This window comes from Anguilla anguilla, chromosome 9 (assembly GCF_013347855.1).
Source record: "Anguilla anguilla isolate fAngAng1 chromosome 9, fAngAng1.pri, whole genome shotgun sequence".
NCBI lineage: Eukaryota > Metazoa > Chordata > Actinopteri > Anguilliformes > Anguillidae > Anguilla > Anguilla anguilla.
This window is the reverse complement of record NC_049209.1, coordinates 46,135,697-46,150,922: the sequence shown is the minus strand read 5'-3', so window position 1 is coordinate 46,150,922 and position 15,226 is coordinate 46,135,697. Positions and strand designations below refer to the sequence as shown.

The 15,226-nt window shown below is 38.9% G+C and overlaps 1 protein-coding gene and 1 pseudogene across 2 annotated transcripts in view; one reads left to right on the top strand and one right to left on the bottom strand.

The window, feature by feature from the left end:
• The window catches only part of LOC118236260 (beta-arrestin-1), a 37,720-nt gene extending 29,775 nt beyond the window's left edge, over positions 1-7,945 (top strand). Inside the window, exons 13-16 of one of the 2 annotated variants that reach the window (XM_035434476.1) lie at positions 272-295; positions 1,728-1,798; positions 2,221-2,272; positions 3,011-7,945. In XM_035434476.1, the coding sequence (XP_035290367.1) occupies positions 272-295; positions 1,728-1,798; positions 2,221-2,272; positions 3,011-3,122 (259 nt within the window). In that variant the 3' untranslated portion in view covers positions 3,123-7,945. The remainder of the gene's footprint in view (positions 1-271; positions 296-1,727; positions 1,799-2,220; positions 2,273-3,010) is intronic. The other variant, XM_035434477.1, reaches the window with a different exon arrangement.
• Positions 7,946-12,755: 4,810 nt separating this feature from the next.
• On the bottom strand, positions 12,756-13,666 carry LOC118236572 (annotated as a pseudogene).
• Positions 13,667-15,226: the final 1,560 nt, after the last annotated feature.

Here is a 15,226-nt window from a genome sequence, read left to right as displayed (position 1 = left end):
TCAAACTGATGTATTGTGTTGGTCTTGGACGTATTAGGTATATATTGGCCAATTAAAACCTAAATCTAAAAATCTAGTCTTATTATCATTGGACATCATATATTGTCCTTAACTTGTCAACAAATAAATAAGTAAGTGTACCTTCGTTTAAAGGTCTTAAACATTTTTTTATAGAAAACTCTAATTCCAGCTAATGGCTTTGTTAATGGCTTTGCAAAGTATATAGATATTTATATTTTAAGTAATACATTAAATGTTTCAATGATTTCAGACTCTTGGGGGACCTTGCTTCGAGGTAACCTTTAGATTTTTGTTTTGTGTTACCACATGTTGCATGTCACTAATCTCAGACTATGAATATTACAGATAGCAGTGAAATAGTTTGTAATACCAGTTTTAAAGGTAACCTCAGGTTTCATGAAAACATGAAATCCAAGTAGTGGTTGTGCTTATTACAGAAAATCCAGCTGGTCACTTTCCCTGGTCTTCAAATGCATGTTCTGGGGATATTACAGCACACAATATGCAATAATAATCTTAATAGGGATTAAAGGTTGAGCTGGATATAATTGTGCCCAGCGTTGTCAGCTTGTGTTTTATGGGCTGTATTTTAGTCCTCCAGCAGTATGGTGGCAGTACAGCCACCTCATGAAGTGCTGATTAGTGTTTCAAGGAAACCTGAACAGTTTTGATTGGTTAATGGTTCATGAAGGAAGTATTCTTGAGGGAAAGAGATTGGCTGCTAGCTGGTAAAGGAGCTTGCAGGTATACTGTGTGTCTGAACTATCACTAAAATTGCACACAGTTTAACATGGAGCTAGCTCCCATTTTCAAAATGCGTACAAAATTAGCTAACTGAATTTGTCATAAATGAAACGTTTGTGCATTCTGCAGCTTGTTGACATGATCTAAACGACTAGCTAGTGTTAGTTACCTTGATAATTAGTAGTTTTGTTTCCAAACTAGTACTACTTGCATATAAAGCATCGTGTCTCTTAAAGAGGGCATGTGACATTTTTGAAATTTTTTGCGACAGAACAAGTTCACCCCAGTCAAACATATTCTGAGCATAGCCAATCAAATAGTTCAATTCCTTAAAATACCAATGAACTCATGAAGCTTCTTGCTGAGCACTCAATAACAATATTCCTATTGTAGTATCTGAGTCATCCATATAACGATTACTATTTTAACTGAGATGATGATGATAATCTCCAGTTAACTGCAGCCACATAAGTTCCACATAACTGGAAAAAAGACAAATGCTCTAGAGAATTCCAACTGTGAAAAAAGGCTACAAAATCTGGTTGCCAACAACTATAATGCATATTGTTCACAATGCATGCTTCTGAAGTTTAGTTTTTAGAGTTTTTTTTACAGCACTGGTGCGTAAACAGAGTTTGATTGCATATTTAATTTATATTTATTTTGCATGATATGGAGGGGGAATTCTTGGGTTGGAAAAGCATGTTGCTGAGATTACATCTAACTTAGTGTCATAGCCTAGAGGTAGATTCTAATATACACATTACTACCGTAACAGTCTACTCAACCAAGCGGAATAATTTCTGTCCTTTTTTGTGCTAGTTTAGGATTAAGATGAAATTATTTTGTTTATGCATGTTGGGACTAGTGCTTATTATATTTGTCTTTCTTGATTGTGCACTATGAAAGAAGCTTGACCAAAAATTGTTTTGATTGGATCTGTTCCTCTCTTTCATTTTTAGTGATGTTGCTGTTGAGCTGCCTTTCACATTAATGCATCCAAAACCGATTGAGGAATCCTGTTACAGAGACGGTATATCCTATTTTATTTTGTTACTATAAAACCCATATTTTATTTTAATATGTTTTTCCAAAGAAATATATCCATATGTCTGAAATTAAATGTGTACATTACTTGATATGAAAGATTAAAAGATTAGCACAGCTTTTCCTGATTAAGCATGTCATATTACTGCCTGCTCTTAGAAGTTATATTTAACTGGCATAAAAAATTACAGAAGAAAATTACCAGCATTGTATTCCAGCATTTGTATGTGTGTGTGTGTGTGCATGTGTGTGTGTGTGTGTGTCTGTTTGTGTGTGTATGTATGCATGAATCATTAAGAACATTAAAGTCTTAAAGTACTTTGCGCATGAATTTCCCTCTCCCTGAAAAATATGTAAATATGATGGTGAAATGTCATTTTGTGGAATATTGTCTCCTTTCTGTCTCAGCTCCAGAAACCGACGCACCCCTCGACACGAATCTCATAGAGTTTGATACAAAGTAAGCACGCTGCTCGGAGTCCCGCCCCACGCTGCGTGTGCCAGCGATGCCACGTTTCTGTTTGACGTTCTTTTTCCTGAGCCCCACCCGCCCCCTAGCATGCCCATCAAATGCAAATACATGCAAGCGTGAATAATTTATGCGAAGCTTCCGCTCCATCTCGCCTGTTCCTCCTTTTTTAAAGTGCGTCTGCCTTGCGATATAATGCATGTGCATGCTACACCCCGGTAAAGCGATATCATAATGTTTTGCTTTCTGTCTTGAATTCTGCTTCCTGTCTTCTGATGTGTTCTGGAGTACTCAGGGCCCTTTGTCATTGAAATAATAACACATAATACAGAATGACTAATAGTGTTAGGAGCAGAGCAGGAACAAAACAAGGGGGGGGGGGGGGGGGGGGGGGGGGGGTTGTGAGGTGGGTCTTTTAGCCCGAGTACCTTGGGGGCCCTTTTGTCCCAAGTCCTCGATATGCCCCTCTAATTAAAATTTTTGAAATGTATAATTTTTGTCACTGCCATTAATTTTAAGGCTTATTCTGTGCTTCATTTTGGTGAAATATAATCTGTACCGTACCTGGGTGTCGTAAAAACATTTTGTCTAGGTCGGTGTGCCCTTTTCTCACTTTGGGCACCTGCCCCTCAATAGGCCTGTGCCCGGCCCCGCGGCAGTGATTGCAAATCGGGCGCAGTGCAGCAGCCGACGCTCGCACATGCTAACTCTTTCTCTTTTCCCTGCCAGCGACGATGACATCATCTTCGAGGACTTCGCGCGTCAGAGGCTGAAGGGGGCGAAGGACGACAAGGACGAGGACGACGAGGGCGCCAACTCGCCCAAGCTGGACGACAGATAAAGGGCGCGGCCTCCTCTCTCCTCCTCCTCATTCGCTGTGACGCCGACGGGGCGTCGACCAACCCCATGTTAGTGAAGACAAGAGTCTGGGACACACCCTTTAACAAACCACAGTGGTGACGTCGTCCTGTCCGTGTTTGCGTTTGTCGTTCACTCAACACACACACACACACACATGCACACACACACACACACAAAACATTTTTAAAAATGAAAAAGAAAGAAATGTTCATTCTAGTTTCAGTGGTAGAGAAGCCATCTTTTAGAGTGGAGGTGGGTGACTGGGTGAAGATGAAGAAGATGAAGGGCGATGGACTGAGACTTAAAAACAAATACGTGGCAGATTAAATTTCCAGTCGTAGCATGCCTTTGGTGATGTTTGCTGTACATGTTTCAGATCAAAGGAACTGGACTAGTTAACAAAATACTGCCAAATTCAAATTTCATGATCGTTTTTGTATACTCTATGAATGTTATCTATATGAGGGAATGCTGAGGGCATATGCGTATTTTAGATAAAGGCTTCAGTTGCCATTTTACTCAGATATGTTTATATTTTGCCTTCCCAAAGTTAAAAATAAAGTAATGGGATTTTTAAAAATAATTTTGGAAAAAATACACCCAGCTTTTATATCCACGTGGCCATGTTAACCACTTTTATATCATACTTTCAGCCAATATCGTTTTCAGATTTTTGCACAAATTTCCTGTGACATTTACGTCTGAATGAACAAATTTCCTGGATTTTTTTCTTACAAATCAATGTGTCCTACAGGTTTTGCCTTCAATAAACCTAGATGGCAGCCATACATACACACACACACACACACACACGCTATTTCACACTTACACGCAAGTCTTTGAATTTTGCACTCTTACCTTGTCATTCCGTTTCACAAAATAGGAATAAAATGTGGTTTCAATTAAGGTAAAGCATTGCTTGCCTATGTAGGTGTGTACACGTAGAGCTAAGTATCCAGTAGTGATGGGGAAATGGAACCTTGAGTCTGTGCAGTGCAGATGAGTTTGCATTTCTATGAAAGAGTGGCCTTGTTTTTTTCCGCATGATCCTACCAGTCAATATTAATAGAAATAGGTATACCTTTTGAAGACAAAAATATTTTTATGATGTGTACAACCAATTTACTTCTTTCTAAACAATTATTATGGCGTGAGTATAACTACAGTACCTGACAGGACAGAGCAGCTGTTTTTTTTTTTTTTGTTAAACTATTATTATAATTATTATTATTACTAGGTATTTATTTACAGGTCAGTGTTAAGATGTATTCACTGTATGATCCATCTACATAAGGGATGTGTCCAGCTGTTTGTTCGATTTATACCTCATTGTTTTAATTGTTAATTTATTGATCTCCTTGGTGGAGAGGATAGAAAAGAGCGACAGAGAGCGAGAGATACTGATAAACTGTATTAATAAAAAGAACACTGAAAACAAGACTTCACAATAATATTTATCATTTCATTATTGTTGCTATTACTCTCCTTTATCTGACAAATATGAAGAATATGATTTAAACATTAAATAAGATTTTGATTTAAAGTACGTTGATACTAAAGCATTCTGAGCCATTTATAATTCTGTGTTTTATGTTTGCGACTCAGGCTTATTGGTTGCAGTTGAGAGACCATCGGCAGAATGCGGAACAGTACATTTTGTGTGCTGTTTAGTAAAAAAAAAAAATCTGTTTCAGCATATAATTTGCCTGTTGATCAAACCTTTAACAAGACTAATTTACCTTTATCATGTAACTTGGTGATAAAATCACAGGATTCGCCATGTAATTGGGTGTTCTCATAGCTGGGTTGTATCTCATAGTGTTATATGTTTCAATGGCACCTTTTATATTTAGTTGTTTGTCTGTTACTCAGTCATATATGAAAGATTAAACACTGGAGGACATTATCAATAGTCTCAAAATAATGCAGTCCTGATCATTGGTTTTGAGTATTTCTAAAGAATTTGTGCATATTTTAGAAAATATAAAGAACTAAATTTAGTATAAATGCTGCAAGAAAAAAAACTGTAATTATGATTCATGACTCATGTTATTAATAGTGTATAAAGCGCTTGTTACAAAACACTTCTTTCCAAAATTTTTCAGTGGATTTGTCAGTCAGTAGTCCCTTGAAATGCATTCTTCCATTTGCTCACAGTGGGCCTCATTCACAGAACTCTTCTGAAATTCTTCTTACTTTTGTTCTTGAGAAAAGTTCCTGTGAAAAACCAACACGGGATTCAAAAAAAAAACAGACCGTCAGATGAAGAATGCTGTTTGGTCGCAAATTGGATGTGCTTGCCTGTTCATGTTTATTAAGGAAACAACCTAACAGTCCCAAAAAACCATTCCAACTTCAGGGTCGTGTGCAACCATTCATTGCTCTCCACAAGCATACGTATCTGTGCAATGCCTAAAAATGTGTTGTTTCCCCAAGGCACGATTAGCCATGTTATCCAAAAGCAAATGTTGCTAAGTGTTGAGTTTGGCTGGGCGCTTGTGAGTCTTTATGCATCACCATTCGTCATTGTCAATCACTTTTATCAATAAACGGAATTAATGACATTACCAACATGGTTATTATTGTAAACTAACAATCTAAAACTAGGCGTAAACTAAAATAAAAATAGAAATGTTTTGAATGAAAACTAAAGTAAAACTTGCAAACCTGCTCTTAAAGCTAAGTAAAACTAAAAATCTAAATCAATTTTTGATCTCAAAACTAAATGAATTTTGCAAAAATAATAAATCATTGTAAATGGAAACATGTTTATGCATGTTCCCAAGCACACAAAGATTTTGATCATACCAAAAAACAAAACAACAATTTTTAAAAAGGAAAATAATTATGATTGCCAAAATGTTTGGTGAAATGTTTGTGGAAACATTCATGACATTCATTACAGCCCAATGACAATGATCAGAAAAATGGCTGAAAAGTGGATTTCTGTGGTTACAGTAGATGTTAAATATCAATTATATATTTTTTTGCCATTATTTTGATAAATGTATCATTCTGACTGATCGTGATATCGCGCCCATCAGCTAATCAGATGGTGCTGGGCGCATACTTGATGACTTCATCGTCAAGTCCGGTGAAGGTCAAGAAAGAAAAACATGAAATGAGCAAAGATGCCCCGCTCATTAAAAAGAAGCACAAGCGATGTATTAATAGAGGCCGGACCACGCCCGGGTGTCAAACGCCATCGGGTGCGTTCACGGGCCTGCCACTCTAATATGTCACGCCCATTCCCCGTCTATCGGTGACGGGTCACGTTATGTGGCACCAAGGGCAGCTACACAATTAGCATTAAGATGTCTTCGCTGTCCGGCAGATCAGTGTGTGACAGCTTTCCAGTTCTAACAGACACTCCCTGTCACATTAGCTCACGCCTTCAGAGGCTTGTTTTGTCAACCGGGCGACCCGCAGAGACGACATGTTCAGCAACGCTCGTCAGCGCGACAGATTGAGATGATGTCACCAAACACTTTCAGGTGGAGTTGATGGCAACCGTCGGTTTTCCTGGCTCGGTTGCAGTCAAGCTTACGCGCGGGCGACCTCGAGAGACATCGAGTGCTAGCTTTCAAAATGCGCGTTGTTGTGCTCAACAGACCAGTTAATGGGAAAGTGCGAGTGTGATGGTCAGGGCAAAAAAAAAGTGTCACTGTCAGTTGTGAGTGATGTTCGAAAAAACATTTTGGCGAAAACATTTTATAAATAAGCTAAATACAGTATAATTTGCTGCATGCATGTAAAATACAGTGATTTTTTTTGTTTTTTTTGTTTGTTTTGTTTTGTTTTTGTTGGTGCTCAGAATGCGTATTTGTAATGCAGCTCTGAATCATGAAGGCAAGCTTCCATGCAAAGTTATTCTGACAGAACACTCATTTGCAGTGTTCTGGAATTTCCACCTGATCTAAATGGCATTATGTGCAATCAAAACGTGGTGTTAAATACTTATGGTAAGCCATTAAGAGGCCTAACACAATACATAAATACATAAACTTTTATGAGCTGGTGAAGACAGAAGATTATAATGCATTAATAATTTGTTATTTTTTAAATATTCTTTTGAATTTATGTGCTTTCAATCATCAAAACTAATACATTATTTTTCTCCAAAAAGTATATATGCAACATTTATTTATTTCTAGCTTAAGAATAGTTTCAGTAGGAAAGAATGCACATCAACTGCCACCAAGCAGCCTTCCCATTTTAATGAATAAAGCTCACATGCTTATTTACGTTCTCACAAGGACTTTCCATGTTGGAGAACTTAAAGGTCAAAATGTATAATTGTTTTATTCTGTATGAAATTCATATGAAAATATATTTTCACCTGTCACATAAAAAGTTTAATCATGCTGCTTAAAATGTGCCCACTCAAACATACCCAGCTGGCATTATTTGCATACTGAATGCTTGTTGCCATGACTTCATTTCAAAAATCCTCATCCCCAACTGTCATTTTTTTATTTATTCAAGGCAAAACATATAAACCACAAGCTCACACATGCTTACAATTTGTCGCACCCACAGCCTTCCCATATAAATGTTAATATTAAAATGTTTCATGACGTTGCTAGTAGTTTATTTGCACATGTTACACCCGAAAAGGACAAAGGTTAGTTTAATTTAAATGAGATGTTGTTTCTACCCTTTCTAATCCTGGACATGTATTTTTGTAAATCAACCTCTGTATGATGTTCAAAATCTTACTCTATTTGGTCCCTTTATTCCTGGGTTGTACCTGTTGATGTTTAACTATTCTGTCAAGTCTTAATAAAAATGTTATAGTTTATATAATGGGTTGTACATCTTATTTGATTTATTTTTATTAATTCATTATTTCATGCAGGGTTATTATTTTTGTAATTCAAGTGGCTGTGAAATGTCACATTAAAATAATTTAAATTAACTTAAATTACAAAATTTAAATAAGGCTCCATGGTCATGTACTTAGCAGGATACGTTCATGTTTACATGGAGTAGCCAAGGTACAGTAAAACTTGTTTATAGCATGTGACTTGCTGTTTTTGATTTTTTTAATTGCTACCCTGGACTTACCCTTTGGTGACCAATTATACCTGGCCACACTTGCTGTGGCATTGTGCCCTAATTAACTGTGTCAAAACCAGAAGTCTCTGTTCTTTTTGTCTTGTGGGCCAAAAGTCAGCCATCTTGGCTAATTTGTTTCCATGCTACAGAACGTGATCTATCATTAGATGCGACCAGTGCCGCTTAATGACCTTGTTACCGTCTGTTTAATATTAATTAAGTCTGAAAACAAAAGAATTGCATTGTTCTTTAACCCTCACAGACTGATTAAAGAACAAGCAACACTGAGATAATTGAAAAACAAGGATTGATACTCCATTTTATCCAGGTGTCTGCTTGGGCTATGTGCTTTAAAAATTAATGAATCTATATTGTTTACCTTGTGACTTCATCAATGACTAGTTTTTTTCTGTTGCAATGAATTTGACTCTCATCGACTTTATTGGGCACAAAAAAGACTAAAATATTAATACATGTGTCAGAAAATATCATAGTCCTCCTTTGTTGTGGACAATCCACTCTGTAACATTAAATATTAGTCATCGAGAGTCTCAAAACAAAGGTATCACCACACAAGACAGCCATTTTGTACTTCCGTATAAAATACACCAATCTCCATGGAGAAACCCAACACCGGTGTGGATGGCTTCACAATAATTGCCTGTCTGCGGTAAGTGGCCCTCTTTGTGTCCGCCAGACAGCCATTAGGGTAATGGCAGTGCGGTTGTTTTTTGACCACACTGACATTGGTAGCAGACATTGGTCTCACCCCCCCCCCGCCCCCCCTCCCCCCCCCCTTCAGCGCTGAGGTTCATTAAAGCCTCCAGTACAGGTTAATCCACCGCCATTCCACTTTGTTACTGTTATTGTAATGTATTACAACGGGGGGGGGGGGGGGGGGGGGGGGGTGTAGTAAAAAGTAAAAAGATGAATGCACAGATCCAATGAAGACAGGAAGCCATTTTAGATTTTCTTGCTTTGATGAATGCACAGATCCAATGAAGACAGGAAGCCATTTTAGATTTTCTTGCTTTGCCAGAGTTTTATGCAGTACGTACAGCCTGAAGCCCATAAGTCACTCACTTCAATATAATACGTCAAATTTAGCATGTGCTGTGTATCTGCACACTGAAGACAGTGGCAGAAGCTCTACAGCATGATTACCAGATTTGCCATTGCTGTTGTGCCCATGGGGAAATTGTCTAGAGTGAATTCATTCAGTAAAAATACATCCGTTAGAATTACTCATTTTTAAATAATACATTTAGGTTAAGGCTCCCTAGATTAGGATTTCTTCTCCGTAAATTAATGCATTTACTACACCTCTTCTGTGCCCTGTATGAGCCCGGCTAAAGAAAATACTGAGAAAAGCATGCAGTCTAAATTGAGGCAAAGTGACAGAAATGAGTTCTAGCTCATGATCGGCTGATTAGGCCTTGCAGCAAAGATCACGTCAAGATGTCTGCACACAGTTATCACAGCCAAGAGAACCGTCAATCAATTTCTCAAGAACAGACGGACCCTATAGCCTAGCCCAGTGGTCTCCAACCCTGGTCGTGGAGAGCTACAGGGTCTGCTGGTTTTTGTTTTCACCTTAAAATCAGCACCCAATTGAGACCCAAGACACCAGGTGAGTTGAGCTAACTGTGCAATCAACTGCTCTAATTGATTCATGACGTGCAGAGTCACTATGAAAACCAGCAGACCCTGTAGCTCTCCAGGACCAGGGTTGGAGACCGCTGGCCTAGACATTGAACCCTTGGCTTAGGCTGCATCGGACACTTATGACCAACCAGGATTCCACAGAGGAAGGACACATTTATGATGGACCATAAAGGCTGGGGCCAGCGTTCCTCAGGTTAATTGGCCAACGTTTCCCTGGTAACCACTGCATGAGCTCCTCCCCACGGTACACCTGGTTCCTACACGCTACAGTTGGTGTCAGTGTGTGGCACGCCCCTCCTCAAATCAACGCTAGCTTTCTTGACATACTTTTTGCTGCAAGGGGTTGTGATATATCATTTTAAAACCCCGAAAACGGGCACACACACACACACACACACACACACACACACACACACACCGGCCTGGGGACCATCTCAGCTCTTGACAGAGCGTGGGACGGCGCAGACGCGGCAGAACAGGCGCGGCCGCCGCTCGTTCCGGGAGCGCAATCTGTGACCCAGTTCTGCCGTTGGGTGCCGTGTGAGCGGAGAGAACAACAGCCAAGGTCTGAAGCCACAAGCTCCCTCCCCACCTCCCCCGCCCCCCCCCCCCCACCACCGTCTCTCACTCCTTCAGAAAGCCCAGAGGGAGACCACCACACTGTGCCACATCGCGCAAAACTGCCTCTCCTCACCCAGAGATGGAACCCCAGGGGGTGAGAAGTCTTGCCCTGTGTTTCTTCCACCCATTAACTCAGCCTGCTGATTTCATTAAAGGGGAATTTCACTTTATAACACCTCTGGGGTCATTTTCACACCTACCCGGGCTTTTATGTGCACCCCAGACCATTTTTAGGTTGCTTGCTTCAATATTTAGATATCTGTAGATATTTGATATCCGAGTAAGCAAAACACCCCCATCCAATAGAAGCCCATTCAACATCAAACTCCATGTTAGACTCATTGTAAACACACGTCCCTGCTTCTCATGACTGATATTGTCCTTCTAATTGTCAGTGCAATCAATTATTAAATTATTATTAAAATGATCAATTTAATCAATTATTAAGATTGTGATTATGATGATTATTATTATTATTACCATTATTAAAATAACAAAATAACAACAAATGACGAGTAAGTGGGAGATGCAAACAAACTTAATAAAAATAGAGATAAAAAATATAGTGACAATGCAAAAAGACCCAAAAGTCACAACCATTGTCAATACCAATACCACCAAATACCATCACAACCACTGAGAAGAAAAAGTAGAATTATATTATTAAACCTTTTTTTTAAAAAAGAGCTTGACCAGCCTAAATAAACATAATTAAAATTGCTGGAATATCAATCACTGCAACTTCAGCAGCAATAAATGTCAGCTCGATGATTAGCCACGTAGCAACAGGAGAATGCACATTCTGTTTTTCCTCCACTGAATGGCATTTAACATCAGTTAGAATAATAGTGAAATCATGGCCTGACATTGAACCCATTCATTGGTGGTTAGCTTCCACCATATTATTTCATTATTTTGTGGGGGTATTTTTTGTCACATTTGAAGAGGCCATAAGGAATCAGCCAGTGTTAGTAAAGGTTATTTAAATTTTAATAAGTAACTAGAAGGATCATGAGTGCTGTTCCTGAGTAAGAGTAAGTCATATACTGTATATAGTGTGTGTGTGTGTGTGTGTGTATTACTTTAATGGATGTATTGATGGATAGAAGGAAATTTTTTACATCATTCTTTACTGGCATACATAATACAGACAGAACATCACTGGAATTATTAATTATTTAAATACATAACAAAAAAAAACATAGAAAATACCACTGCAGATGCAATAATTATTTTCCAGCTTTAAACATACAGACTGTTGCCTTTAAATGTGGTGTACATTCACAAAATCCCAACAAAGCTGGAGTCACAGGAAATAATTCAGAGTAGGCTGCTTTATTTGCCACAAATGTCACCCGATACTTCAGTATGCTCTTTCTCGTACATGTACGTGGATACCATTCAGTCCCCTTGCGTGATTTACGTACAGCGTCTGATTCAGTCACTGTGAAAGGCAATTGAGTTCAAACGTACAAGTCAGGATCAGGAGGAGTTTTCGACTTAAAGAACAGCAGGTTGTGAACTAAAGCTTTACACAGCAATGAATCCAAGACAATAATAAAATTCTATTTTCTGGAGAGGACGATAACGTTTTTGATAGATTTGATGGCATAACTGTTTTTAATTAAACATCCACGAGTCTGCATTATTTTAAAAGATTTTTCAATTACCTAAAACTATGGGGATAATAATAATAATAATAATAATAATAATAATAATAATAATAATAATAATAATAGACTGGAATGCTTTTAGCTATGGCAACGCCTTATAAGCAATATATTTTTGTATTATCTATTGGAGACACTTTAATTTTTTCAGATTCAATTACAGATTTCAATTATGTTTAAAAGGTGCCACATACACAGAAAGATTCCACTGTCAAATCGTGATGAAGTATCCTAGCCTTGGACACTGATGAATGGATTGAAAGTGGTGGGTTCTTTTGAAACCAGTTATTTTCAAAGTAGCATCTTAGAAAAATGTTGTGCAAGTCATATGAAAAAAATGACTTGCTTGTGAAGGTCAGCTTCTACTTAATCGCAATCATGTTCCAGGTGCTGCTTCACAGAAATTTAAGACTTGATTCCCAGAAAACTGAAAGCGACTGCCTCGCTCCACATGAAAAAATAAAATGAGAAATAAACAAACTACAAGCTTGCCTGTCTAGTTTCTAGGAGGGGAGAATCTGACAAAAGAGAGATTACTTATGTAACAGTACTCAAAGATTTCTTACAAATATCCAGCATTAACACTTCAAAATGAAATATCACTGTGAGTCCTCTTGGCCACATTTAAAGATTTTAACAAAATGCATCCTTATCTCTTTGGTCCTGAGGCCACATACGACGGGGTTGGAGCCCCCAGGGACGAGGAGGCACATGCAGCTTATCAGCACTCTGATGTCAGACGGAATACTGTGCTGTACCCTGTACCCTACGAACGCAATCATCGCAGACGTGCAAGCGATGCATAAGACAATGATGTGCCTGCCGCACGTCTGGATGGCTTTTTTTTGGCGGGATTCGCTCGCCGCTGACTGGAATATGACCGCGAATATGTAGATATACGAGCAGGCGATGGCGGTGCGGTCGACAGTCTAGACGCAGAAGGCTACCAGGTCCGCTAAGTAGTTTCGGCTTCTGTCCTCGCAGGCCAAGTTCTCCACCATCTGATGCTCGCAGAAGCAGTGGTGCAGCACGTTCGAGGGGCCCAGCGTCCCCGCCCCGATGAACGCAGCGGCGGCCACAGAATTGGTCAAGCTCACAATATCGTTGTAACGCAGGGGCACACCAATGGCGAAGTATCGATCGGCGGCCAATGGCAAGCAAAATGGCGGACTGGAAAGAGGCCGCGTAGTGAACTAAGTACACCTACAGCAGGCAGCCCGCTCTGGAAATCGCATCGATGTCAGACAGGAAGGCAAAGAGCATTCTGGGAACGAGCCCCAACGGGACCATCATGTCAATACAGTCGATGGCACTGATCAGTATATACATGGGAGAGTGTAAACTCTTCTGACTTACAATCACATAAACGAGCGTCCAGTTGGTGACCAGCGTGAACAGAAGTGCTAAACTGAAAGGGGATGAAAAGGAACTGCCATCTCTCTCCAAGGGACAAGAACCCCGTCAGGTAGAATTCGGTGTGAGAGAAGTTCCTGCTTGGTCCGGATTCCATTCTGACTCCAGGTGTGAGAGAAAAGCCTGTGAATACAACGGTCACCACAGCGTTAAGTCATTATCTCAACTTTTTTTTAAGTTTAGGATTAGGCCATTGACTTCAAAATATCATTGTGATTATAGGACACAAATATGATAAGGTAGAAAGTCAACAGTTTCCTTTGTACAGCCAAAATATGAAGTTCTACTTGTCAAATATTGCCAATGTGTGATTAAATGTGCACACACCTTATTGTGTGATGTGCGCATGGAGCAAATATTAGATCATCAATGTTTTGTTCTTTTTGAATTGACTAACAACAAAATGTGATGAACAGAGGTCAGGAAAGCAAGACGGTTCTTGGTCAACAGCTTAATCTAACTGGTAAAGCAACGATAAGAGAACTGAAGCCTCAGCCTGACTCACTGTTTCAACGGGATGTCTTGCTGTTCTCTGTTAAAAAATTATCGCTGCTCTTACAAGAGCCACTTTCAAATTCCCTTTCCAGGTCCCTCTGCGATCTTTGTTCTGTTGTGGCCTGCTCTCCTAGTTGGCACAAGAAGGCTAATTTTTTTTTTTTTTAGCAACCCTTTGTTGACTCATTATTTAGATGGTCCAAGGCTGTAATTTTAATCACGTCCTGTATGAATGACACGTCAACAAATTACTTATCTCCATGCTGTGAATGTTTGATTGCCCATTTAATTTGTGATTATAGATGTAAAATATTGACACACAAATATTTGCCTCAGCAGTGCTCCACTGGCAAATTGCGTGTAATGTGGTCAGTAATGAGCCATACAGTCACATCCACATTCACAACAATTTGTGGCTGTCTAGAAAAAGGAAAAGAGGGAAATGGCAGTGGAATATATCGGCGAGACTAAAACTAGACTGGTAACTCTAACATGGAGGATCATTTCCCAGGTGGAGTACTTGAGTGACGTACTTGAGCCGAATTGCTGTAAAAATCTAGCCATATAGATGGATCATTTATAAAAAGAAGTTTCTCTGGGTAGGAATGCCTAAAATGCTAACATTAAAATGAGGTGTGGCGGATATGATGCAGCCTTCCATTTCAAAAGAATGTTTGATGGGTTTTTGGCTTTTTGATGTGACTCTGTGAACTTTTATTTATTTATTTATTTATTTAGTGGTGTCTGGGTTTCCTTTGTATTATTATTTTTTTTCTAGTCTAATACCTTCAACCTTGAAGTTCTTTGGAACCTCTTTTTGAAGCTATTTGGTATGCCAAGCAATCGGCAGCTTTATCACAGAGCCAAAGAGCACCATTAATAGCCAGGTTTATACTGTGTGCACATCAGTACCCTGATTATTGGCTACGATCAGATTATTACTGCACATGTGAGCACACTGAATGTTTTCAAACAAAAGTGAAACTAAGAATTGAATCTGTATCACCATAACAAAATGGATATTGTTTCCCATGATCAAATAGAAATTATTAGAAGCCCTTATAATATAATATAATATAAATGGACTTTAAATGGAAACAAAGGTTAAATACCTGCAGCACCCAAACTGCTGTTAAATGTCCCTAAAATGCTATATTAGCAT